The 25,784-nt window shown below is 36.9% G+C and overlaps 1 protein-coding gene across 1 annotated transcript in view; it reads right to left on the reverse strand.

Moving 5' to 3' along the window:
- Positions 1-25,784, reverse strand: part of EXOC5 (exocyst complex component 5) — a 57,152-nt gene that overhangs the window by 24,472 nt on the left and 6,896 nt on the right. The window contains exons 2-6 of the mRNA XM_049898064.1: positions 13,196-13,290; positions 12,289-12,436; positions 9,187-9,381; positions 3,625-3,689; positions 819-847 (exon numbers count right to left, since the gene is read on the reverse strand). Of these exons, the coding sequence (XP_049754021.1) occupies positions 819-847; positions 3,625-3,689; positions 9,187-9,381; positions 12,289-12,436; positions 13,196-13,290 (532 nt within the window). The remainder of the gene's footprint in view (positions 1-818; positions 848-3,624; positions 3,690-9,186; positions 9,382-12,288; positions 12,437-13,195; positions 13,291-25,784) is intronic.

Genomic DNA, 25,784 nt, shown 5'->3' on the forward strand with positions numbered 1-25,784 from the left:
GCTCCCCCCATCATTTGACTCCCATTTACCACTATTACTTAAAGCAACAGCTGACTGGAAAATATCCTCCAGATGCCATTTCTGTAAGCAACAGAAAAAATTTTAAACCTGAAGCTGTGGAGAGGAAAGAACAACTATGGAACTTTTAATAGAGTTCAAAAGCCCCTACTATGAACAATGTTAGACTGAAGCAAATTTCTTCTTAAGGTAATATACGCTATTTGATTCAGTATATTCTCGAATCTAGCATGGTTCTGACCTTCAGACTAATCCACAGTGATAAATACCATTCCCCAAAATCCAACTATCTATGTGACCCTTATTCTTAGACCTTTGTAAAAATAGGTGCTTCTGTGAATCGTCTATGTAAGAGCCTTCCAAACAGTGACACAGGCTGCCATACAGCCTGCAAACATACTGGTCTTTCCAGAAACCTAGATTTAGCCTAAAACGTAATCCAAAGATTGGTAAAAACCAAGCTAGTCATGTAAAGAGTTCAACAGGTACTGAAATGCTCATATAATCTGAGCTTTCAAAGAAGAACCTCATATGTGTACGGATATAAAACAATCTCCAAGATAAGTTGTTAAATTAAAAAAGGTATAAAACTATTTATATAATATGCTACCAATTATTTTTAAATAAATAGGGATATATATATACATACACACTATTTTTTTCACTGAGAGAAATCAAATTCAGGAACAGGGTCAGAGAACGACATTGTTCCCATTAACTCTCTTTTTACTATTTGTTTTCTTCTTTTAACACAAGTAATCTTATTACCAACTCAAAAAATTAAATAGAACCCCGCTTACTTGCGATTTTGGATTTTACTTCTGAAAATCTGAAAGATAAAAAGCCAACGATGTTAGTTGTGAAACATGTACCAATGTAATACAAGACGTTAACAAAAGGGGAAGCTGCGTACAGGATACATGGGAACTCTATGCTATGTTTGCAACATTTCTGTAAATCTAAAACTATTTAAGATGAAAAGATTCTTCTCCAAAAAAGGACAAAAACAGAGGAATGAGTATTGACAGAAAGCATTTTAGGTGACAAAATTGAACTTGGACAATTCGTAGGGGTAGCTGGTTCTCATTTAAGAAATTCTGATGGAATGACCAATTCCCTTGTTAAAGAGGCGGATGCCATTTGAGTTCTGCATGACGTACCTAACGACCTCGCCAGTTCCAAAATTTACTTTACTGTTCCAATTCACATTCACTGGCATTTTAAATTTACTTGTTATTTGTCTGTTTTCACTCTCCCTCAGGATTTTTTAAAATAAATTCCCTAATTATTATTTAAAAGAAAAACAATCATGAAATAAGTACATGTAAGTGAATTATTTTAAAACTAGAAAAATAAAAGTGGCTGTAAAGAAGATGCAACATGCCTAGCAGGGTAACTATTTAATCTTTACAAATTCAAAAACTAAGATACAAATCTACTATACACTAGAACTTTTTCAAATCTCAAATATTTAGGGGAATGCATAGCATGGAAAACTGATGTTGAAAAACCTTATGTAATCAGTTTGAAGAAAGAGAAGAGTGGCTGACAATAGAGATGCCAAAGGCAGAAGAAGGAGGAAATTAAAACTTAAGAGAGTTATTCAAACAAGACATATCAAAGTCATATCTGGTAGGGCAAAAAGTGCATATAATGCCATATTTATCTCTGTGGAAAAAATTAAGTCTGATTAGGATATATATTCAACTCCAATGCTTAGTAACAGGTTAAAACAAAACTGTAAGAGAAATATGTACTTGAGCGGTAGGAAAAGCTGAGTATAGATATGTGTGTTTTAGAGGGAAAGAATAGGGTACAGAAAGAGGTGGGAGATAGAGCGAACAGTGAATTCTTAGCAAAAATTTTATCTCTTCATTTTACTCTCAGCTTTTTGTACCACCATAAAGGATTAGCAGTAATGATTGTCAGTCTCATTATTTAGCTCTTATTATATAATCTCATACTTGTCCAGCATTGATAATTTAACTTATATTGAAATGATTCTCAAAGTCACCTACCAGAACTTCTCTTTAACTTTATTTCATTTGACTGACAAGTAAATATTTACATGGTGGAACTATTACTCCCAAGATTTTATTAGAGTCTGGCATTCTCTGGACTACAGAAAATCATGAACATATTTCCTTCTTAGTGGACAGTTTCTTTTAGTATGAAACTATTAATACCTAACTTATCAATGGCCCCTGGAGCCTTGCATCTAAAACACAGATTCTTAACCTGAAGTCCCTAGGGAGGATCTACGGATAGGCTAAAGGGTCTAAAACTCCATGGAATTATATACAAAAATTCTTAATTTTCTGAAGAAAGTTTATACCTTTCATCAGCTTCTGAAAGGTGTTCAAGACCCTAAAAAGCTTAAAAACCGTCATCTACAGATAGGAAAAAGCAGCTGAATGGTCCTGTGCTTAAACTCACTATGTCCCCTACTATCCTGGTTCTCAAAATGCAAAAAATGAAAACATAAAATTCTCCTTCATTAAATCTCTTCTTTTTCAGTAGCTGCTGAGACTGCTTATGTACAACTAAAAACCTTATGGGATTTGGTTCCTTGGTTTGGAGGTTTAGGATCATGGTTTCATGGGATACCCCAGTTAATTGGCCTAATCATGTGTTTAGAGCATAGTGTCTGGGATCTTAAAAGCTTGCAAGCGGGCCACTTAAGGCACAGCAATTGGTCTCTATTTGCCTGCAACAACAGAGGAAGAAAGAGAATCAGGAACAGGAGGAGGACACAGAATGTGTGGTTAAATGCCTCCATGAGCAACGGTCTCATTTGCCATGAGACCAGAAGAACTAGATGGTGCCCAGCTACCTTTACTGAACATTTTGATCAAAGATTCCACAGAAGATTCCTGATCAAAAGGGGGAAAATATAGAACAGAATTTCCAATTCTCATGGACTCCAGACTTCCAGGAGCCACGAAGGTTGGATGAACCCCTGAAACTACTGCCCTGAGATTATCTTTAAAACTTAAGCCAAAAATATCCCCTGAAATCTTCTTAACACCAAACAACAGTTTAGCTTAACTAGTGAAAAAGGTCTACCTTGAGCATTATGCTCTTTTAAGAACTATCTATATGAGATCACTTTGACAAGAGCAACTTGAAAGATTAGATAGGAACCTTAGGGGGTAGTTAATTTATGTTAATGGAGGAAGAACAACTCAGAAAAGGAGGGTAAGGATGGTTACACAATTTGAAGAATGTAATCAGTGTCACTAAATGGTACATGTAGAGACTGTTGAATTGTTGTATGTTTTGCTGTGTACATTCTCAACAACAAAAAAATAAGATTATATATTTTGAAAAATCTTTTTCTTTTTTACAACAAAATCAAAATTTAAATTATTTCAAAGCATATCGCTAAATTCAGATATTAAGAATAGACCAGTATTTTTTCAATCAACTATTTTATATGTACCTTAAAAAAAAAAAAAAAAAAAACTTTTTTTTTTTTTATACAAAGGAGGTATTCAATAAATTCTTGGTGAATTAATGGGCAAGGATAATCATACAGGGAAAAACACAATTTTATTCTATAAATTACACCATATATCCAAATTAGCTCTTGAGAAATAAACTTGCCTATCAAAAGGTAACTCCTGGGCAATTAGGTGCAACTTCTGAATGATGTCTGCTGCTTCCTTTATCTATTAAAAAAATAAATAAAAACAATAATTAAAAAAAAAAAAACCTTTACACATGCCCAAAACCATATATACACACACACACACACACACACACACATACACACACATAAAAAATTAATAATGGTAGCATCCCCTATGTATCCCCACAATCTCCCCACAATTTTCTTTTGAAAATGCACAACAAATCAAACCTTGTGAACAACAGGAATACATTTGGGGTATCATCAATCATGAATCAACAAAACACTTCTCTTTCTGGTACTGAGATTCTGTGATTTTTATGATGCCATAATCACCTCCCAAATGAAACCTGTAGTTCACGTTTACTGTGAAGAAATTCAAATTACTGCTTGCTGAAACCAAATGTATAAGTCTATTTTGAGTTTATAAACCCAAAAAGGATAAACAAGATTTATGAAAATGATTTAGCTCATACTGCAGCATATATTCCATTTTAAGCTAAGTGAATAAAACAGAACAAAAAAAGAATCCTTGTTATTTAACGAACATATAAATTTATAACACTTGTTCTGAAAGCAAAGATACAGTTTAATATAAAGTCTCCTAAATGAAATACAGCACAGAAGTATAAGCACTTATTCAAGTTGTATGACTAAAAGGCTTGGGCAGATTTCTGAAAATGCAGATATTGACTGCTCTTACACCACAGTGTAGGGGAGTTATACAATGTTTACTTTTTCTTTAACTATCTATTTAGTATTGAGTTTTATTTTGGCACAGGTTAAAAGTGCTTACAGTTCAATAATTGATTTTATGATAATTCATTTTCTTTTACACTTAAAAAAAACACATACGTGAAGGAAAAGTTAAAAACATTAACGCAGATTTTCCCATCTAAGTATTCATGTGAAACCAAGCAAGTAGCTGTGAAGAACAACTGCAGAGCCTGTTGCTACTTCTTGCTCCAACTGATAGTGAATACAGCATTTCTGTCTCATTTATCTCTTCTCTCCTAGTCATCATGTCACATGTGCAGCAGGCTAGAATGACTACTGGTAACCGAGATGACAGTGACATGATGACTAGAAAAAGAACAGAGTGAAGCAAAGCAGAGAAAATAAGAGGAATAAGTTTAAACACTCTGTTAGTCTATACATTTCCTCAAAAATTATAGGTTGTTCTAAGACACTGCTGAGAGAGATAAAAAAAAAAAAGAGAAGACATAAATAAATGGAAAGATGTTCCATGCTCATGGATTGGAAGATTTAATATTTTTAAGATGTCAATACTACCCAAATCAATCTATAGATTCAATGCAATCCCAATTAAAATGCCAACAGCCTTCTTTACAGAAATAGGAAAACCAATCTTCAACTTTATAGGGAATGACAAGAGGCCCCAAAGTGCTAAAACAATGTTGAAAGAGGAGAACAAGCAGGAGGACTCACAATTCCTGATTTTAAAACATACTTTACAACTACAGTAATCAAAACAGTCTGGTACTGGTATAACAGTAGACAAAGACCAATGAAATAGAATTGCAACTCCAGAAATAAACCCATACATCTATGGTCAACTGATTTTTGACAAGGGTGCTAATTTCATTTGATGGGGAAAGAAGAGTCTCTTCAATAAATAATGCTGGAAAAATTGGATTTCCACATGCAGAAAAATGAAACAGGATCCATGCCTCACACCATATACAAAAACAAAGTCAGAATGGACTAAGGACCTAAATGTGCAAACTAAAACCATAAAATTCTTAGAAGAACAAGCAGGGGCAATGCTGTCAGGCCTAGCTTTCAGCAATGGACTATCTAGTAATAAAAGCACAAACAGCAAAAGACAAAATAAATAAATGGGACCGCATAAAAAAGAAAAACTTTTGTTCATCAAAAGACCTTACAAAAAAAGTGAGAAGACAAGTTACCGACTGGGAGAATATCTTCAGAAATCATATATCTGACAAGAATCTAATAGCCAAAATATATATAAAACTTCAACAACTTAACAACAAAAAGACAAATAACACAATCACAAAATGGGCGAAGGACTTGAACAGACATTTTACCAGACGACATTCAAATGGTTACTAAACACATGAAAACATGCTCAACATCATTAACCATCAAAGATGCAAATCAAAATCACAACAAGGTACCACTTCACTCCCACTAGGATGGATAATATTCAAGAAAAAGAAGAAAATAACAGATGTTGGCAAGGATGTGGGGAAATTAAAACCCTTATCCATTGATGGTGGGAATGCAATATGGTACAGCCATTGTGGAAAACAGTTTGATGGTTCCTCAAAAAACTAAAAATAGAACTACCATAAAACCAAAAACCAAACCCAGTGCCGTCGAGTCAATTTCGACTCATAGCGACCCTATAGGACAGAGTAGAACTGCCCCATAGAGTTTCCGAGGAGTGCCTGGCGGATTCGAACTGTCAACCTCTTGGTTAGCAGCCGTAGCACTTAACCACTATGCCACCAGGGTTTCCAATAATTTCACTACTGGGTATATAACCAAAAGACTTGAAAGCTGAGACTCAAAAAGAAACATGTACACCAATGTTTACTACAGCACTGTTCACAATAGCCAAAAGATGGAAACAACCTAAATGCCCACCAACAGAAGAAGGGATGGATAAACAAAATGTGGTATATACAGACATTGGAATACTACTCAGCCAGTATGAGAAACGAAATCTTGATATGTGCTACAGTATGGATGGAGCTTGAAGACATTATGCTGAGTGAAATAAGCCAATCACAAAAGGACAAATACTGTTATGACCTCACTTACAGAAAAAGACAAGAAAAAGGAAATGTACAGAAGCTAAGTTTATTAGTGGTTACCAGGGGCTAGAGGGTTGGGTAAAAGGGAGGTTAACTGTGATGGAAAAATCGTATTGATTAAGGATAGGGTTGCAAAGCTGATTATTGTAATTGCTATCAATAAGTTGTACACCTGTAAAAAGCGGAATTAGCAAAATTTGTGTTATAGATACATTTACAACAATGACAAAAAGAAAGAGTAGGGCTGAGGCTACTTATGTACAACCAAACACCTCATGGGATTTAGTTCCTTGGTTTGGAGGTTTAGGATTATGGTTCCATGGCACATTCCAGTTAACTGGCCTAGTGACATGTTTAGTGCTTCTGTTCTATCTCCTAGTTTGTTGCATAGTGTCTGGGGTCTTAAACGCCTGTGAGCAGCCATTCAGGGCACAGCAAATGGTCTCTATTCATCAGAAGCAACAGAAGAAGAGAGTCAGGAACAGGAGAAGGATATGAAATGTGTGGCTGTCTCCATGAACAACTGCCCCCTTTGCCATGAGATCAGAAGAATTGGATGGTGCCCAGCTACTACTACTAAATATTTTAATCACAGATTCCATAGAAGAATCCCGATCGAAAGGGGATTCTAGACTTTCTAGAGCCATGGAGGGTGGATGTACTCCTGAAACTATTGCCCTGAGATCATCTTTAAACCTTAAACCAAAGATATCCCCTTGTCGTCACCTTAAAACTGAACAACAGTTTGGCTTAATTAGTAAAGTAAAGGTCTACCTTGAGCATTATGCTCCTTTAGGAACTATCTACATGGGATCAAAGTGACAACAGCAACTTGAAATATCAGATAGGAACCTTAGAAAGTAGTGAGTTTATGTTAATGGAGGAAGAAAAACTCAGAAAAGGAGGGCAGGAATGGTTACACGGCTTGAAGAATGTAATCAAATGTCACTAAATTATACATATAGGAACTGTTGAATTGGTGTATATTTTGCTATGTATATTCTCAACAACAAAATAAGGAGAGTTTACGAGAAAAATAAAAGCAAAAAGTGTAATAAAATAAAAAGTATACAGGTGGCTAAATAACGAAGTGAATGAAATAGTAATACAAATATTTTTCTGCTTGAGGATTATTAAAATGTTTAAAGGAAAAGATAAAGAACATAATTTCATGATACAAAACATCACAAACCATACAAATTAGGTTAAAAATAAGTTATAATCAATTTAAATTTTTTTTATTTTTCTCTAGATTCTAAATGATTGTCTTGAGCTGCAACTAAATAGACAACTCAGACTGGGTAAAATATCTGTATTTTGGTTGTAGTAGAGCATAAATGCACTGTACAATCCAAAAGGTACAAGATTTTAATTATATACAATAATTTTATATATAAAACATTCTTATTTGTGTATTACAAACATATTTTTATAATATATTGTTTATATTTAGAAAACATAGAAAATAAAAATAAACCATCCTGTAAGCTACCTTGAGACAGTTCAGTGTTCAAGCCTTGTATATATTTTTACACATAAAAATTACATAAATATACAAAGCTAGATACTGCCAGTGTTTTCCAAGTTTAATTCAAGTACTATATCCTTCCTGATGTTAATCTTACCAGTTTTACTTTATACTACAAATATAATTCCTGAAACTCATTCTTTAAAACACTGTTTTTTCTTTAGGGAATTATCTACATACATATGTAAACATTTTTCAAAGATCTCTAAAAATATTAAATTCTGTAACCCTGTATTTCCAACTCATGAAAAATGTGTTGTTTAATTCTAAGCAAACTTCAATAAAAATACTTAGCTTTTAACGTTCCACTATCTCAGATATTCTGTGAAGTAAACTTAGAGTAATTCAGAAAGACTGTATTTAATATATTACTGGACTATGTCACTATGTGTATCTACTATTCATAAGAATGCCTATTTTTTCATGCATTTTGATTTCTTTTTTCCCTGAAAGTGAGCTAAATTACCTTCTTTCAAGATTTTACAGCAGTCACCACCACATACTCTTAAAAAAAACCCGTTGCTATCAAGTCGATTCCAACTCATAGCAACCCTACAGGACCAAGTAAAACTGCCCCATAGCGTTTCTAAGGAACACCTGGTGGATTCGAACTGTGACCTTCTGGTTAGCAGCCATAGCTCTAAACCACTATGCCACCAGGGTTTCCATGTACGCTTAGACCAGGATTAAGTGACTAGTGCTATGAAAAGGATTAACATAAACAATTCATATTTTTCAATTCTCCATGGTCCAAACTATGCTTTAATTCTTTATTAGAGATCTTTATTTCAAGTAAATAAAAAAAAGAGAGCTCTGAATTGTCAGAAAAAGACATTTAGGTCAAATCACACCCAACTCAATGGAATGTAGCTATTCCAAAACTATAAAAATTCTGTTTATATTAAAAGCTGATTATAGAAAAGAAATATTTATAAACATATTTGCCTCAGTATTTGTAAATTGCACATAATCTCATAAACAAAAATGCTAGTCAAATCCAATCAAAACTGTGAACATCAACACTTTATCAGCAATCTACAGACAAGCGTGTTAATTTCTATTTTGTAACAATAAAACCTTTTAATTAAGTCAGTTACTCATGGTTTGAAGACTGCCTCTGGAAAGTAATAATTGTAGCTCATAATTAGGATACTGTTATTAATGCTGTGATTTACTTTGATCCCTCTGACAGTGTTTGTGCTTACCTTTTCAGAATTTGTAAAAACATCAGATTTCAATTCTCCATCTAGAAACTCATTAAAGTATTTCATCAATTTCTGAGCCTCCACTGCCCGCTGTCTGGGTGTGTTTACCCCCTCCAACTGGTCTCCAAGGTGACAGACCTTGGTTGCTACATAGCTGATGTGCTCATCTAGTTCTTGAAAATGTTGGAAGGCAACCTAGAAAAAATGTGCACAAGCATAAGGAAGAATCAGAGAATCCAGTTTTTAAGTTAATATGTACAATAACTAAACAACCAATCTCACTGCTACCCTCTAACTTTAGGTAACTAAGAATAATACAGAACTTACATAAGAAGATGCACAAAAATAATGCAAGCTCTTTAGCATATGATCTGAAAACTTTTTAACCAAGTTGCAAACTTTTACACTTTTAACTTAAAATAATCATATTTTATTATGAACACATTTGTTAACAAACAAAATAGCAAAACTACTATACATCCTGTTTAACAAAGTGCCCAGTACCACTTAGTCCTAAATAATGATTCTGAAAACAATAAACTAAGTATCAAAGGAACCGTACACTTGACAAACTCCCTTGCTCATAGATGAAAAAAAGAGTTAAAATAAAATGTCAGCAGTAAAAACAATGATTAAATATAGAGTATTTAACAAACATTTATATTAACTATTCAAAGAGCAATGCTAATACTATTTATAAAATTGCACTTCCCCAGTTTTGAAAACGGAAAAGATTGTAGCAATTATTCTACTGAGGCAAAGGTACATTTCTTTCTAGAATATTCTTCTCCTTTTCCTAAGGTACAGCGATTGCCCTGTGTTCGATGAAAATTACATGCAACAGATTCCTGAAAATTGTCAATAACAAAATCGCTGATAATTCAGTATGTACTTTTGTTCTAACCTTAAATTGAGGGGTGTGCGGGAGTGAAGTTACTATCATTTACCAAGGACTTCCTTTGTGCTACACACAGTTCTATGCATATTACATGCATTGACTTATTTAATCCTCACAACAACTGGTCTAAAAGATGAAAAAACTGAGGCACAGAAGCATTAAATTGTTTGAGATTGCACAGCAAGTAAGTGGCAGACCTGCAATTCAAACTCAGGCAGACAGGCTCCACTGCCTGTTAGTTTAACTAATACTATTATTATCAAGGGAAACTGCATTAGATGTATTTGGAAACTATCACTTTACCTACTTAAAAACATATTATCTTATTTAAATTACAACTCCATTATCAAATATTTTTTTCTCAGAGTCATATATGCTCAAGCGAACAAATCTAAATAAAAGAACTTTTAATAGAAATCAGCTTATAATGCCTTACACTAAATAACTGGCCCTTGGGATGCAGCAGAGCTAACGAATGCTCATTAACCTGCACTTAGAAAGAGCAATCGAGGTGCATCCAGGTCAGGCCCAGGCCATAAAAGTAGTTCAGAGAGACCTACATCATCCTGAGACCAGAAGAACTAGTTGGTGTCCGGCCACAATCAATGACTGCCCTGACAGGGAGCACAACAGAGAACTCCTGAGGGAGCAGGAGATCAGTGGGATGCAGACCCCAAATTCTCATAAAAAGACCATACTTAACGGTCTGACTGCGACTAGAGGAATCCCGGCGGCAATGCTCCCCAGACCTTCTGTTGGCACAGGACAGGAACCATCCCCGAAGGTAACTCATCAGACATGAAAGGGACTGGTCAGCGGAGGGGAGAGAGATGCTGATGAAGAGTGAGCTAATTAAATCAGGTGGACACTTGAGAGTGTGTTGGCAACTCTTGTCTGGAGGGGGGATGGGAGGATAGAGAGAGAGGGAAGCTGGCAAAATTGTCACGAAAGGAGAGACTGAAAGGGCTGACTCAAGAGGGGGAGAGCAAGTGGGAGTGGGGAGTAAGATGTATGTAAACTTATACGTGACAGACTGATTGGATTTGTAAACGTTCACTTGAAGCTTAATAAAAGTTAAGTAAAAAAAAAAAAAAAAGTAGTTCAGAGGTTACAGATTAAGCTTGGTCAACTCAACCCCTAGGAATTCTTAGGTGGTACAAATGGTTAATGCTGCGAACTGAAGGGGTGGAGATTTGAGCCCACCCAGAGATGCCCTGAAGAAAGGTTTGGTGATCTACTGTTGAAAAATTAGCCATTGAAAACTGTATGGAGCACAGTTCTACTCTGATACACATGGGGGTCACACTGGTACACTGACACACTATTACCTAAACCCAGGGTGAGTCTTGTGCTTTGGTTTTCTCCAGAGTGGTGTAAGGTAGAGTTCTGCATCTGCTTTTCCCAGCATTACACGAGAATTCTCATTGGGGCACATACTCCTGGCTTCTGTGAAACTTCCCAGCCAGATTTCCTCTGGTTAAAACCTAATCCGGGGGACAGTTGGTCCAGTACTATTTTATGATTAAAAAGAGAATGCAAACGCCTACCTAAATATTCAAGTTAATAAAAAGCCCCTAAAGGTACTGGTCAGCTGAAGTGTCATTCTTGAAAGTTTGGGTTCTTTGAAGGGAAGAAAGGATCACACAAGACTGAATACTACCCCATTCTGAGAAGAAAGTACTCTGATCTCAAACCAATACTCAGTAGCAAGCCAATGCCAACAGTGTCTGTTAACAGGTAACTATGAACAACTCTTTAACATTTTATCCCACAGGAAGGGGACAGAAACCACAATAGTTAGTATCATTTGACTAGACTTTTTTAAGAACTTAAACTTGGAAGGAAATATATTATGGCCCATACAAACTATGAAGGAGCCCTGGTGGTATAGTGGTTAAGCACTAGGTTACTGAACAAAAGGTCAGCATTTCAAACCCACCAGCCTCTCTGAAAGAAAGATGTGACAGTCTACTTCCATGAAGATTATAGCATTGGAAACCCTACGGGTGGTTCTATTCTGTCTTATAGGTTGCTATGTGTTGAAGTTGACTCAGTGGAAAGAGGTTTTTTTTTTTTTAATACAAACTATGAAGTCTTTGGATAGTGCAAATGGTTAAGCACTTGACTACTGGCTAAAAGGCTGGCAATTCAAACCCATCCAGTGGCACCTTGAAAGACTATTCATTGTTTACCTAAATGTTTACCTGATTGCTTTTCTGGAGCTCCTGTACCTTCTTAGCAAATTCCTTGGCTTCCTTCTGACACTGTTGTTCTAGTTTCTCTACTTTCCTTTGAATCTTTTCATCCATTATTTGGAGTTCTTGAATATGATTTATGAATTCTTCTAATAATCTAGTAGAGGGAAGATATAACCTGTATAAACTCATCTATGATTAATCATTAGGAACTGATCAGTTTACTCACAAAGTATCAAAAAGACTTAAAAAGCTACAGATATCATGTTAAATTTCCTGTATAGCATCTTGTAAGGGATTTCTTCAGTCAATGAGATCTTTTCGTTACTTCACAACTTCATAGCTTTGTCCAGAATATACAGCTTTAAAACAAAAATGACTTTTAAAATACAGTCAGTTTTAACTATTGACTTCTCAGTGGATTATCTCTAAGGTGAATGAAAACTTCACCCAGAACCCTCATTGAGCCCCAAATACAAAACAATTTTACAGTCTATTCGAAAAAGTCAAGAAGGTAAATATACTGTTAAAACAAAATTGTGCATTCTAGGGTACAGTGACTTTCTGTTCCCCTGATTTACAACTATACTTAAAACAACATATTCAACATGTTTCTATTTTACAGGTATGACCAACTCTTTCTTATTACTAATTTGAGAAAAAATTAAATTTTTATATTCAATAAAATCCTTTCCTTATACCAATTAAAGTGCTTCTATAAAATAAAAGAAAGGTAAAAGGAAAAACACAACACCAAATTTCTAACGCTCAATTTGTATTGTTGGGTCTTTTATTGTCCAATCGTAAACTAAAATTCCTTTACAAAACATTGAAAAGGAATCCCAACAGTCACCTGTACTACAAATATAAATTTGTTGTCAATTGAATCTATGAAAAATAACATGCTTTACTTCACCTTTTAGGATCAAAAGCTTCAGCTCCCCCTCTAGAGCCTCCTCCTGGGGTTCTCCATACAAGACGTTCAATATACTCATCTGCCACAAAAGGCTCCTAGTTGACAGAAAAAAAAAAAAAAATTTTAAGTTTCATAAAAGAGAAAGTTGTCTTATATAATACATAATTATTATATTTACATAATAAAAACATAATAATATAATCACATAAATATCCCTGCTGTTGTAGGGAAGTACGAGTGTTCTACTATGTGATAATTTAATACGAAATCAATTACTAGTTAATTCATTTACGTAAAAGTTTCTTTCAATTAAATCTTGAGTAAACAAAACAAAGTACTTAATAAAATTACCATATCAGAATAATGGAAACCCTGGTGGTGTAGTGGATAAGTGCTACAGCTGTTAACCAAGAGGCTGGCAGTTCAAATCTACCAGGCGCTCCTTGGAAACTCTATGGGGCAGTTCTACTCTGTCCTACAGGGTGGCTATGAGTCGGAATTGACTCGACAGCAGTGGGTTTGGTTTTTTGGGGGGGTTTTATCAGAATAATAGCAAGGAAGATCAAAGAAGAATTGATGCCTTTGAATTATGGTGTTGGCAAAAAACACTGAATACACCATGGACTGCTAGAAAGGTGTAAAGATCTGAAGTCAGAAAACCAAAAGGGAAGAAAAACAAATCTGTCTTAGAAGAAGTACAGCCAGAGTGCTCCTCAGAAGCAAGGATGGCAAAACTTCGTCTCATGTACTTTGGATAACTTATCAGGAGGGACCAGTCCCTGGAGAAGGCCATCGTGCTTGGTAAAGCAGACAGTCAGTGAAAAAGAGGGAGAACCTCAATGACATGGACTGACACAGTGGTTGCAACAATGGGCTCAATGATTGTTAGGATGGTGAAGGACCAGGCAGTGTATCCTTCTGTTGTACTTGGGGTCGCTATGAGTCAGAAGCTACTCCATGGCACCTAGCAACAACAGCAGTTAATGACCAGTTAGAGCACTCCCACAGAAAAATGATGTAAGGTCACAAACAGACAGTATTATTAAAGAAATACAAATGGCCAAGAAAAGGTGGAAAATATGCAGCCTCATTAGTAATCAATTAAGGTCAAATTATCACTGTTTTTTTCACCTTGCAAACTGACAAAGTTTTTTGTTTGTTTGTTTTTTGTTTTTACTGCAGTGCAAGAGACAGTAAGCTGAGATTTGTACTCTCATTATTATTAGAAATGTTAACAGGTAGGATCTTTCCATTTGGTAAAATGCATCAATAGTGTTACGAATGCTCATTTACCCAGTAATTTTAAAGAAAAGTAGATACAAACACAATTTCTTGCGGAACATTCAACGAAACTTTATGTAAAATACTGAAAAATTGTTTACATAAATATTCAACAGTTTATGACTGACAAATTACATAAATTTATAAGATGAACAACTATGTATCTGTTAAAATCACGTTGTATAAAAACATTTAATGAAAAGAGTAAAAACATTCACAATATAGTGTCAGATAAAAAAAGCATGAAATGGCATGCATAAAGATCAATGTCCTGGGAATCAGCAAGCTGCAATGGACTAGCATTGGCCATTGTGAATCGGACAATCATATGGTCTACTATGCTGGGAATGACAACTTTTTGCAAGTTCAAGTTGAAGCTGGAAAAAATTACAAGTCCACAAGAGCCGAAGTACAACCTTGAGTATATCTCACCTGAATTTAGAAACCATCTCAAAAATAGATTTGATGCATTGAACATTAATGACCAAAGACTAGACAATGAGTTGTAGGAGGCATCAAGGACATACACAAAGAAAGCAAAACGTCATTAAAAAGACAGGAAAGAAAGAAAAGATCAAAACAGATGTCAGAAGAGACTCTGAAACTTGCTATGAACGGACAGAAGCTAAAGCAAATGGAAGAAATGATGAGGCAAAAGAGATGAACAGAAGATTTCAGAGGGCAGATTGAGACGACAAAGTAAAATATTATAACGAAATGTGCAAAGATCTGAATTTAGAAAACCAAAAGGGAAGAACATGCTCAGCATTTCTCGAGCTGAAAGAACTGAAGAAGAAATTCAAGCCTCAAGTTGCAATACTGGAAGGATTCTATGGGCAAAATAATGAACAATGCAGGAAGCATCAAAAGACAATGGAAGGAACATACAGAGTCAGTGTACCAAAAAGAATCAGTTGACGTTCAACCATTTCAGAAGGCAGCAAATGATCATGAACTAATGGTACTGAAGGAAGAAGTCCAAGCTACATTGAAGGCATTGGCAAAAAACAAGGCTCCAGGAATTGACAGAATACCAACTGAGATGTTTCAACAAACAGATGCAATGCCATAAGTTCTCACTTGTCTATGCCAAGAAATTTGAAATATACTAGCCAACAAACTGGAAGAGATCCATATTTGTACCCATTCCAAAAAAAGGTGAGCCAACAGAATGTGGAAATTATTGAACAATATCATTAGTATCACACGTCAAGTAAAATTTTGCTAAAGATCATTCAAAAACAGTTGGGGCAGTACACTGACAGAGAACTGCCAGAAATTCAAGCCATATTCAGAAGAGGGTGTGGAACCAGAGACATCATTGCTGATGTCAGATGGATCCTGGCTAAAAGCAGAGAATATCACAAAGATGTTTACCTTGTTTTATTGACTATGCAAAGGCATCTTATTGTGTGAATCACAGCAAATTATGTATAACATTGCAAAGAATGAGAATTTCAGAACACCTAATTATGCTCAGAAGGAACCTGTACATGGACCAAGAAGGACTCCTTCGAACAAAACAAGGGTTTAAATCAGGAAAGGTATGTGTCAGGGTTGTATCCTTTTCCCATACTTATTTAATCTATATGCTGAGCAAATAATCTGAGAAGCTGGGCTATGTGAAGAACTGGACATCAGGATTGAAAGAAGACTCATTAACAATCTGCAATACGCAGATGACACAACCTTCCTTGCTGAAAGTGAAGAGGACTTGAAGCATTTACTGATAAAGATCAAAGACTACAGCCTTCAGTATGGATTGCACCTCGAAATAAAGAAAACAAAAATACGACAGGATCGATATGCAACACCACGATAAACAGGAAAACATTGAAACTGTCAAGGATTTTTATTTTACTTGAATCCACAATCAGCACCCATGGAAGCAGCAGTCAAGAAATCAGATAACATACTGCATCGGGCAAATCTGCTGCAAAAGACTTCTTTAAAGTGTTAAAAAACAAAGATGTCTTTCTGAGGGCGCACCTGACCCAAACCATGATATATTCAATCGCTTCGTATGCATGTGAAAGCTGGACACTGACGAAGAAAGACAGAAGAATTGATGCATTTGAATTATGGTGCTGGCGAAGGATAATGAATATACCATGGACTGCCAGAAAAACAAACAAATCTGTCTTGGAAGAAGTACAGCCTGAGCACTCTTTGGAAGCAAGGATGGCTTTGTACTTTGGACATCTTATCAGGTCGGACCAGACCCTGGAGAAGGGTATTATGCTTGGTAAAGCAGAGGGTGAGTGAAAAAGAGGAAGACCCTTGAGATGGACTGACACAGTGGCTGCAACAATGGGCTCAAACATAGCAATGATTGTGAGGATGGCACAGGACTGGGAAGCATCTCGCTCTGTAGCACAGAGGGTGACTGTGAGTTAGAAGTGACTTGATGGCATCCAACAACAAATTATTTTAGGAACTAGTCAGCCCTCCCACAAGCCCATGATACTTTCATTAAATAACTTCATGTAGTTATCATGTTCCTTTTTCCTATCAGGTTTTTTTTTTTTTTTTAGGATGCATACTTGTGCAAATACTTAACTTTAGTTCTTATGCATTATTAATTTCATTCATTAGTTACTGCATTGTTGTAGTTTTCGGTTAAACATGCTATTAAAAAAAAAAGCTATACCCACTCCAAAACCAAACCCACAGCCGTCGAGTAGATTCCGACTCGTAGCGACCCCATAGGTTTCCAAATCTCTATGGAAGCAGATTGCCACATCTTCTCCCACAGAGCTGCTGGTGGTTTCGAATCGCTGACCTTTCGGTTAGCAGTCAAGTGCTTTAACCACTGCGCAACCAGGGCTCCTTAAACATCCTATACTGTTCATCAATTTCAATGTGTCCGTGTTATTACATGACATATGTCCAAAACTTTATAAATCAATAGATATTACTGACATGGTGAAAAATATGCAAGCATTTTTTTCATGTATACTTTCAATTCTTTCAAAATATTCTTCATTCAGCAAATATTGAGAGCTTACTACTTTGCCAGAGAGTATTCAAATGAGCAGTAAACAAAGCAGGAAAAAAATCTCTGCTCCTATAGATTTAGTGGGGAGTGTGACACACAAACAAATAACTGATAAAAGATAAGGTAGTTAAGTGCTATGAAGAAAACTAAAGAAGATACACAGTGACGGATAAGATTATTTTTAATAGGAGTGATCAGGTAAGGCCTAAATTTTGAGCAACGACCTGAGTGCAGCTAAGAAATAAGATATCAAGTGCGCAAGTATGACTACAATAGAGTAAGTGAAAGGGAGAACAATGACTGATATACTCCCCCTTATTGAACGGAGGAGAGGCCAGGCTCCTAGGAGAAGGGATCCCGCAATATGCTGGCAAATACACATAGTAATGATTCCCCCTTTCCTTCCCCCAAAGGAGCTATGGCCATTTACTTTAATAACTGTACACAAGAGAAAAAGGAATGCTCAAACATTTTTAGGACTGTTAGATACAGGGTCCTAGGTGACAATGATACTTGATAAGCCCAAAGCATCATCAACCTCCTGCCAGGATTAGGACATATGGGGGCCAAGGTCCAGCTCATAGCAGTTCAATGGGTCCATTAGTTCACCTAGTGGCCATTTCCCCAGTCTACAAATATATAACTGGGATAGACATATTTGGTGGCTGATGCAACTCCCACATTGGGTCCTTTGTCCACAGGGTAGGAGCTATTATAATAGGAAAGTCCAAGTGGAGATCTCTGAAACTGCCCCCCCCGCCCCGCCCCCAGCCAAAGTAGTAAATAAAGTGGGATAGCAAAAATTAGTGGTACCCTTCAAGGTCTAAAGCAAGAGTTAGGAAACTTTTTCTTAAAGGGCCATATAGTAAATATTTTAGGCATATGGGCCTTATGGTCTCTAGTGCAACTATTCAACTGCCACTGTAGTAAAAAAGAAGTCATAGACAATACATAAACAAATGGGTATAGATTTGTTTCAATAAAGCTTTTAAAAACAGGCAGCTGTCCTTGGGCTGCATTTGCCGACCCTTAATCTAAAAAATACAGGAGAATATTCCCATTTAATTCACCAGTCTGGATTCTGCAGAAACCAGATGGATCCTGGAGGATGATGAAATCAAAATCAACCAAACTTTAGCCCTAGTTTCTCTGTCATGCCAGAGGTAGTATATCCCAGCCTTGGTACTTACGGCCAACGAACTATGAACTGCATAAGGGCAATGATTTGGTGTATACACTCTTTTCTATTCCTATCAACAACAAGGATTAGACACAGTTCACACTCATAAGGAACTGACAATAGTCAACATTTACAGTTTTGCTTCAGGGCTGTGAATTCACCTGCTCTCTATTATATAAAACATGATTTGAACCGCCTGGACATCCTGCAGAACATCACATTACTCCATCATACTAAATGACATGATGCTAACTGGGCTGAATGAGCAAGAAGTGACTAGCACACTAGAGGCCTTGGTAAGACCATGTGCTCCAGAGGGTGAGACACCATGCTGTACAGATAGAGGTACACACTAATTCAGTAAAAATTTTCAGGGACATCCTGAGACATCCCATCCAAAATACAGGACAAATTATCGCACCTTGCATCTCCCACCACAAAGACAGGCACACTAAGGCCTCTTCAGGTCCTGGAGGCATCATATTCCACACCTATTCTGGCACATATATCAGACAACACAACAGCAGGAAAGGGCTCTGCGAAAGGTCCAGGCTGCCATACAACCAACCCTGTAAAATGGGCCGTGTGCCCTGGCAGACCCTATAACATTAAATGTATCAGTACTGGGAAACAATGCCATGTGAAGTTATGCAAGCTCCAGTGGGAGAATCATGTTGCAGATCCCTGGGTTGTGAAGCAAGGCCTTTTGCCATCTGGAGCAGATAATTATACATCTTTTGAGAAATAATTTTAGGTGTGCTTCTGGACCCTGATAGAGAGGACATACCTAACCACAGGACACATACATCTAGAACTACCCATCATGAGCTGGGTTCTAACAGACCCACCAAGTCATTATGTCAAATGGACCCTGAAACTATCCATCAAAAAATGGAAGTGGTACACCCAATATCAAGCATGAACAGGACCAAAAGTCATGAGCAAGCTGCATATAAAAAGGTAGCCTAAACTCCTGTGTCATCCACCACTGGTGTACTAGCATCCCTCCCTCAACTCACACCTTTGACCTTATGCGGAATCTCGTACAATTAACTGATGAAGAAGGGAAAAGTTTATGTTTGTTATGCAGGGTTGGCTGAGTATGTGTGTGCCAAGTGAAAATGGTCAGGAGCTGCAACTATAGCCTCACAAAGGAGTAGTCTTGAAATTCAATGGCAACAGAAAATATTCCCAATAGATGAAGCTTCAGGAAATGCACCTTGGCCTTCAAAGACAGAGAGGCAGCCTCAGATTAGACTATGCAATGGCAATGACAAAAGGCCTGATATCAGAGGACTGGAATAAGAAAGGCTGGAAGGTTGAGAACAAGAAAGTCTGGGGTAGAGACATACAGATTGATACATGACAGTGGGCATGAAGTGTGTAGATCTTTATGTCACATGCTACTGTCCCCCAGAAGACATCCACCATGGAAGAGGAACTAAACAACTAAGTATACAAAATGACTCTGCCAGTTGACATCAGACTGCCTCTGTTCAGCATTAGCACAATGGGCACATTAATGAAGCAGACACAATACAGAGACAGCCTACTCAGCGGCCCTACTTACAAAGGCTGATCCAGCTACTGCTAAAGCTGAATATCCAGTCTGCCAGTGACACAGATCAACTGTGAGTCCTTGGAATGTTGCTATCTTTCAAGGAGACTAACCAGGCCCATGGTGGCAAGTTGACTACACTGAGCCCTTTCCATCCTAGAAGAAACAGTAATTCATTCTTATAAAAATAGACACACACTGCAAGTTGAGTTTGGCTTTCCTCAGAAAGAGTGTTTTTTCCTCTGGCATGGGATCCTATATATTACATCAGACCAAGGGACCTGCTTTACAACAAATGAGATGAGGAGGCTGAACTACGACCATGGGATTCACTGGTTGTATCACAATTTTTTTTTTTTTTTTAATCACAAACTATACAAACCAGAAGCTGCCAGTCTGATAGAGCAATGGAACAGCCCGCTGAAGGCATAGTTGAAGGACCAGTTCAGAGATGAAACTTTACAAGATGGAGCACTATCCTCCAAGCTGCAACGTATATCCTGAATACCTTTATATGGTGCTGTGTCCCCAACAGGAAAAACACATGGGTCCAGGAACAAGAGGTGAAAGCTGGAGTAGCCCCACTTATCATGACTACCAATTTGTGCTTTCTTTCCCTGCAACTCTTGTCTGTGCAGGATTAGAAGTCTTGGTCTCCAAAGAGGAAACACTTTCGCCCAGAGACATAATAAGAGTCTGTGAAACCACAGGTGCTGCTTCAGCTGCTTATATCCAGGGAACAAAAGGCAAGAAGAGGAGTGGCCATCTTTGCAGAGGTAATTGACCTTGATCATTAGGAAGAGGCAGGTATACTATTACGCAATGGGGCAGGGAACAAATGTTTGGCACCTAGGTGATTCTCTTGGATCTCTTGGTATTCCTTTGCCCAGTTGTGAAAGTACATAAATAACTGTAGTAACTCTGACCTAAGAAAGGTAATGTAACCAGGGATGAAGGTGTAGGTCACACACCAGTTAAGTCACCTAGAGTAGCAGAGGCACTAGCTAAAGGTAAAGGGCAGTTAGGATGAACAGCAGAGGAGGGAGAGCAATGAGTGTCCAACTGGAATCCTGGAGTAGCTACTTCTCAAATGTATATGAAGGAGTGGATCTTATTGGCACAAGGACAATCTGTGGTAGACACAATAATGTACAATTCAGATCTCTCTTCAAGGAGAGACTTGTTACCCTACCTGCTGGTAATGCTATCAACATAAAGCCTTTACCTGGCAATGCTTTCAAGGATCCCCTTAGCTGCAGAGAGCCACTCTATCCAACGTCATGCCTTTCCCAGAGTGGCCCATACCCAATTTGATTGATTAAGATCTGGGTATTGCAGTGGTTAAGAGCTGAGGCTGCTAATCAAAAGGTGGGCAGCTCAAATCTACCAGCTGCTCCTTGGTAACTCTACGGGGGCAGTTCTACTGTGTCCCATAGGATCGCTATGAGTCAGAATCAACTCGACGGTAATGGTTTTATTTTTTTTTAATCAAGGTGTTATGGTCCAAAGAGGGATAACTGACAGGTCGTTTTAGCTCTAGTGTCACTAGGCCAGCATTGTAGCTCTACTTCTCCATTTGCCCAATCTTGCTTCCTTGTCCTGTCCCTTCCCCTTCACAGCTGTTGATCCCAAAGGTAATTCCTAATACACATTTGGTGCACTAAACTCTCTCAAAGTCAGCTTCCCAGACAAAACCCAACCTGAGACATTGTATAGTCCGATCAAGAAATGATAGTGGCTCCGAGTAAAGCGGCAGTGGAGGGGGTTCTGAGAAACGGTCAGGTTTATGAAATTTGAAGGATGTACGATATGAAGGAACTGGATGAGTGACTGGGGAAACGAGCTTTCTTCTGGATATGTTATGTTAGAGAGGCCTATTAAATATACATGTGAAAACAGAGAGCGTGCCATTAAAAAAAAGCTTGTACTACAGGGATGAAACTGAAGCTGGATATAATTTTAGGGTCATGATCATATAGACAGTAATTTAAAACCTCGGGACTAGATGACATCATCTAGGAGGAAGAAGGAAATGCCAATATTGGAGATAGGAGAAGAAAAAGGAACCAACAAAAGAGACAAAGCAGGCGAAATGAGTGAGGAAGATGAAAAATCAAGAAAGAATGGTGTTCTGGAAGCTGAGTGCAGGTTTAATCCTCAGAGGCAACCACATAATCACAAGGGTTTAAGATAAATCAGCTACTGATCCTAATGGGATGGAAGTTCCAAGATAGCAGGAACAAACCAAAACAAACCCTTTCTTTCTACTTATAAAATCACATAAATCTCTATACCTTGTGCCCTAATACCTAATGTTGCTGCAAAGGACTTTACAGAGAAAAAAAGACAGCCAAACTAATGCATCCTAAAATCTCCAAATGACCAAGTCCTCAAAAGAGGCTTGTCTTAGTTATCCAGTGCTGCTATAACAGAAATACCACAAGTGGATGCCTATAACAAAAAGAAATTTATTCTCTCACAGTCTAGTAGGCTACAAGTTCAAATTCAGAGCTTCAGCTCCAGGGGGAGGCTTTCTCTCTCTGTCAGCGCTAGAGGAAGGTCCTTCTTGTCAATCTTCTCCTGGTCGAGGAGCTTCTCAGCACAGGAACTCAGGGTCCAAAGTAAGCATTCTGCTCCTGGCACTAGTTTCTTGGTGGTATAAGGTCCCCCTGTCTTTCTGCTCTGCTTCTCTCTTTTATATCTCGAAAGAGACTGACTTAAAACACAACCTAATCTTGTAGATTGAGTCCTGCCTTATTAACATAACTGCCTCTAATCCTGTCTCATTAACATAGAGGTAGGATTTACAATACATAGGAAAATCACATCAGATGACAAAATGGTGAACAATCGCACAATACTGGGAATTATGGTCTAGCCAAATTGATACACATTTTGGAGGGACCCAATTCAATCCATAACACGGATTCTCAAAAATACGTGCAAACATCTGCCAAAAAAATCTTTTAGAATTTCATGAGCCTGGCAAATATGTATGTTCACCTGTCTTACCGTAGTAATCGAAAGCAAAATTATCAAAACAAAAGCAAACATCTGAGAACTATGCACTGTTAAATTCAATTTTACATAATCGGTTACTGTGGTGCTGTTAAACTGACTTCACGCTCTTTATAAAGGCTACTAACTGTGAGATAAAACACGGCGTTTGTGGTCCTCCATTAAAAAATTCAGATGCCAAGTCCTTGGACAGAAACTTAAACCTCTAATTTAGTATTGTTTCTTTGAGAAAATCCAACTAAATTTTTCTATTTTCTTACAGTACATTTCCCGAGAATATATCTAATAGGATGTGTAAGAACTACCCACAAACTCAAACTAGAATACTTTTCTTCAGCCTAGGTGAAAAATAAGGTTAAGATAATTTCAAAGAGAAATATTTCTGTAGCCTGCTCTCTACCCCAAGGGTTCGAGTACTACCTGAAATGTGTATTCCTTAAATTTACAGTGTATGCCACGCTCAAATCTTTACAACATTTGTTTCTTTTTAGTTAGACACTTCCCTACCAATTCCTACACTTTTAAGTTCACTCTTTAAGGTTCTTACCTTGCACTACCAGCCCATACTGCTCTGCATCCCAAAACAAACACCCACACTTCTGTCAGCCTATTTCACACTTTTCTTCAAATTCATGTTACTCCTGCGTCTTTACCCAAGCAAGGTAACTCACCCACAAGCAATCCCTTTCTCCTCCAACAATTCAAGCACTGCTATACTATTATTAAAGGCCTGGCTCAATTCCCATTTCCTCCTTAAAGGATTCCTTCTCTACATTATCTCCACTGATTTCTCCACTCTTAAGCCCCTAAAAGATTTGAAATTTCAAATCCCAACACAGAACAGAACGAGAGATTACTAATTGTCATTTATTGTTTTGTAATGATTTTTGTAAATTTCACTTTTCTCTACACTAAAAGCGAAAGCATGGGCAGAATCTTTCACTTCTCTTGCTTTCCACCTGTGACCAAGAGAACAATGCTAAACACACAGTAGATGCATAATAAATCAAAACATTAGATAGAGAGGCCAGCCAAGTCCTCTGCAGAAGATCTTAAAAATCAAGCCCTATTCACATATCCAAAACCAAAAAGGCAGGATAACCAACCCTCACGACAGATACAAAGAGCAGTAATTACATGAAGATTCTCACAGAAACCAAATACGAGCCTGAAGAAATTCTGGCACTGGAATTAAATGAATTTTACTACATTTGGCCTCTTTTTAACCTCATATGATTTTACTTTCTTGGGAATCCTTACATGCTTCACTATGGATTAATAAATTAATTCTATTTATTGAGTATTTATTTTTTTTTGAGGAGCACTACAAAATGCTTCATTTTGTTTCAGGATAGCAAAAAAGGATCCAAAGGTAGTACGGAAAGGTAGAAGGATAAAACACATTAAACCAAAAAAAAAAAAAAAAAAAAACCAAAAAACAAAAAACCAAACCCACTGCCATTGAGCCAATTCTGACACATAGTGACCCTACAGAAACTTTGGTGGCATAGTGGTTAAGTGCTACCACTGCTAACCAAAAGGTTGGCAGTTCAAATCCACCAGGCGCTCCTTGGAAACCATGTGGGGCAGTTCTACTCTGTCCTGTAGGGTTGCTATGAAAGCACATTAAGACCCTTAAATACAACTAAGGCAAACTTTGAAATGGTATGTTTGAAGACTACCTGCAAGACTACATGAATTTTTACTTTACTTATTAAAATTTATTTTAACATACAATCTTGAAGTGGATGCCAGCTCTTTATACTCTGGGAAAAAATCAATTAATCCCATTAGCAGAACTGTTTTGAAGACTATCTAAATGTTGGTACTCTAGAATTTTTTGTTTTAGGTTCTCTTATGCAAAATCACCTTCCAGTATAGAACATATCTTACTTCTGACAGTAAAATAGTATGTAATGTCTATGTTCCAGAGAAAAGTAATAGAATGTTACACTACTTTTTACACTAGCCTTAGCAGAATCATAGGATTAGATATTAATATTTTAAAGCTAGAAAAACCTTTAAATTATCATAATAGCCCAGCCCTCTCATCTCATTTTTACATAAAAGGAAACTGAAGGCAATGAAATTTAAGTCTTATCAAGGTACTCAACCAGTATTCTAACCCAGAAATTCGTCCACTCTATCATGGTGACTTTTAAAATTGTATAAAGTAAATGAAAATCATCACTTAAAAAATGTCTAACACAATCCACAGTAGCATTTTAAGTCAAATTAAGTTTATTTACAGATTTATACATTAAATATATTTGTAGGCACTTAAAATGCTGGGATGAAATTAAGAAAGTGAATCTATGGAGCTGTTTTATTTATTTTTGTTTAATATATTCTGACTAAGCAAAGATGTATGAATTATATAGTTAACTACATTCTCATTACTATTTTTGTATTTCGATTCTAAGGAAAGAAAATAGCAACAGAAAATTAGCTTAGGTTTAAAAAATATCTTATACACATAAACTTCTAACAAACTTTTAAATTTTATACCCCTCGACTAAATAGAACTTTCATTTAACTTGTAGGGATTTTGTTT

This window comes from Elephas maximus, chromosome 10 (genome assembly GCF_024166365.1).
Source record: "Elephas maximus indicus isolate mEleMax1 chromosome 10, mEleMax1 primary haplotype, whole genome shotgun sequence".
NCBI classification, from domain to species: Eukaryota; Metazoa; Chordata; class Mammalia; order Proboscidea; family Elephantidae; genus Elephas; species Elephas maximus.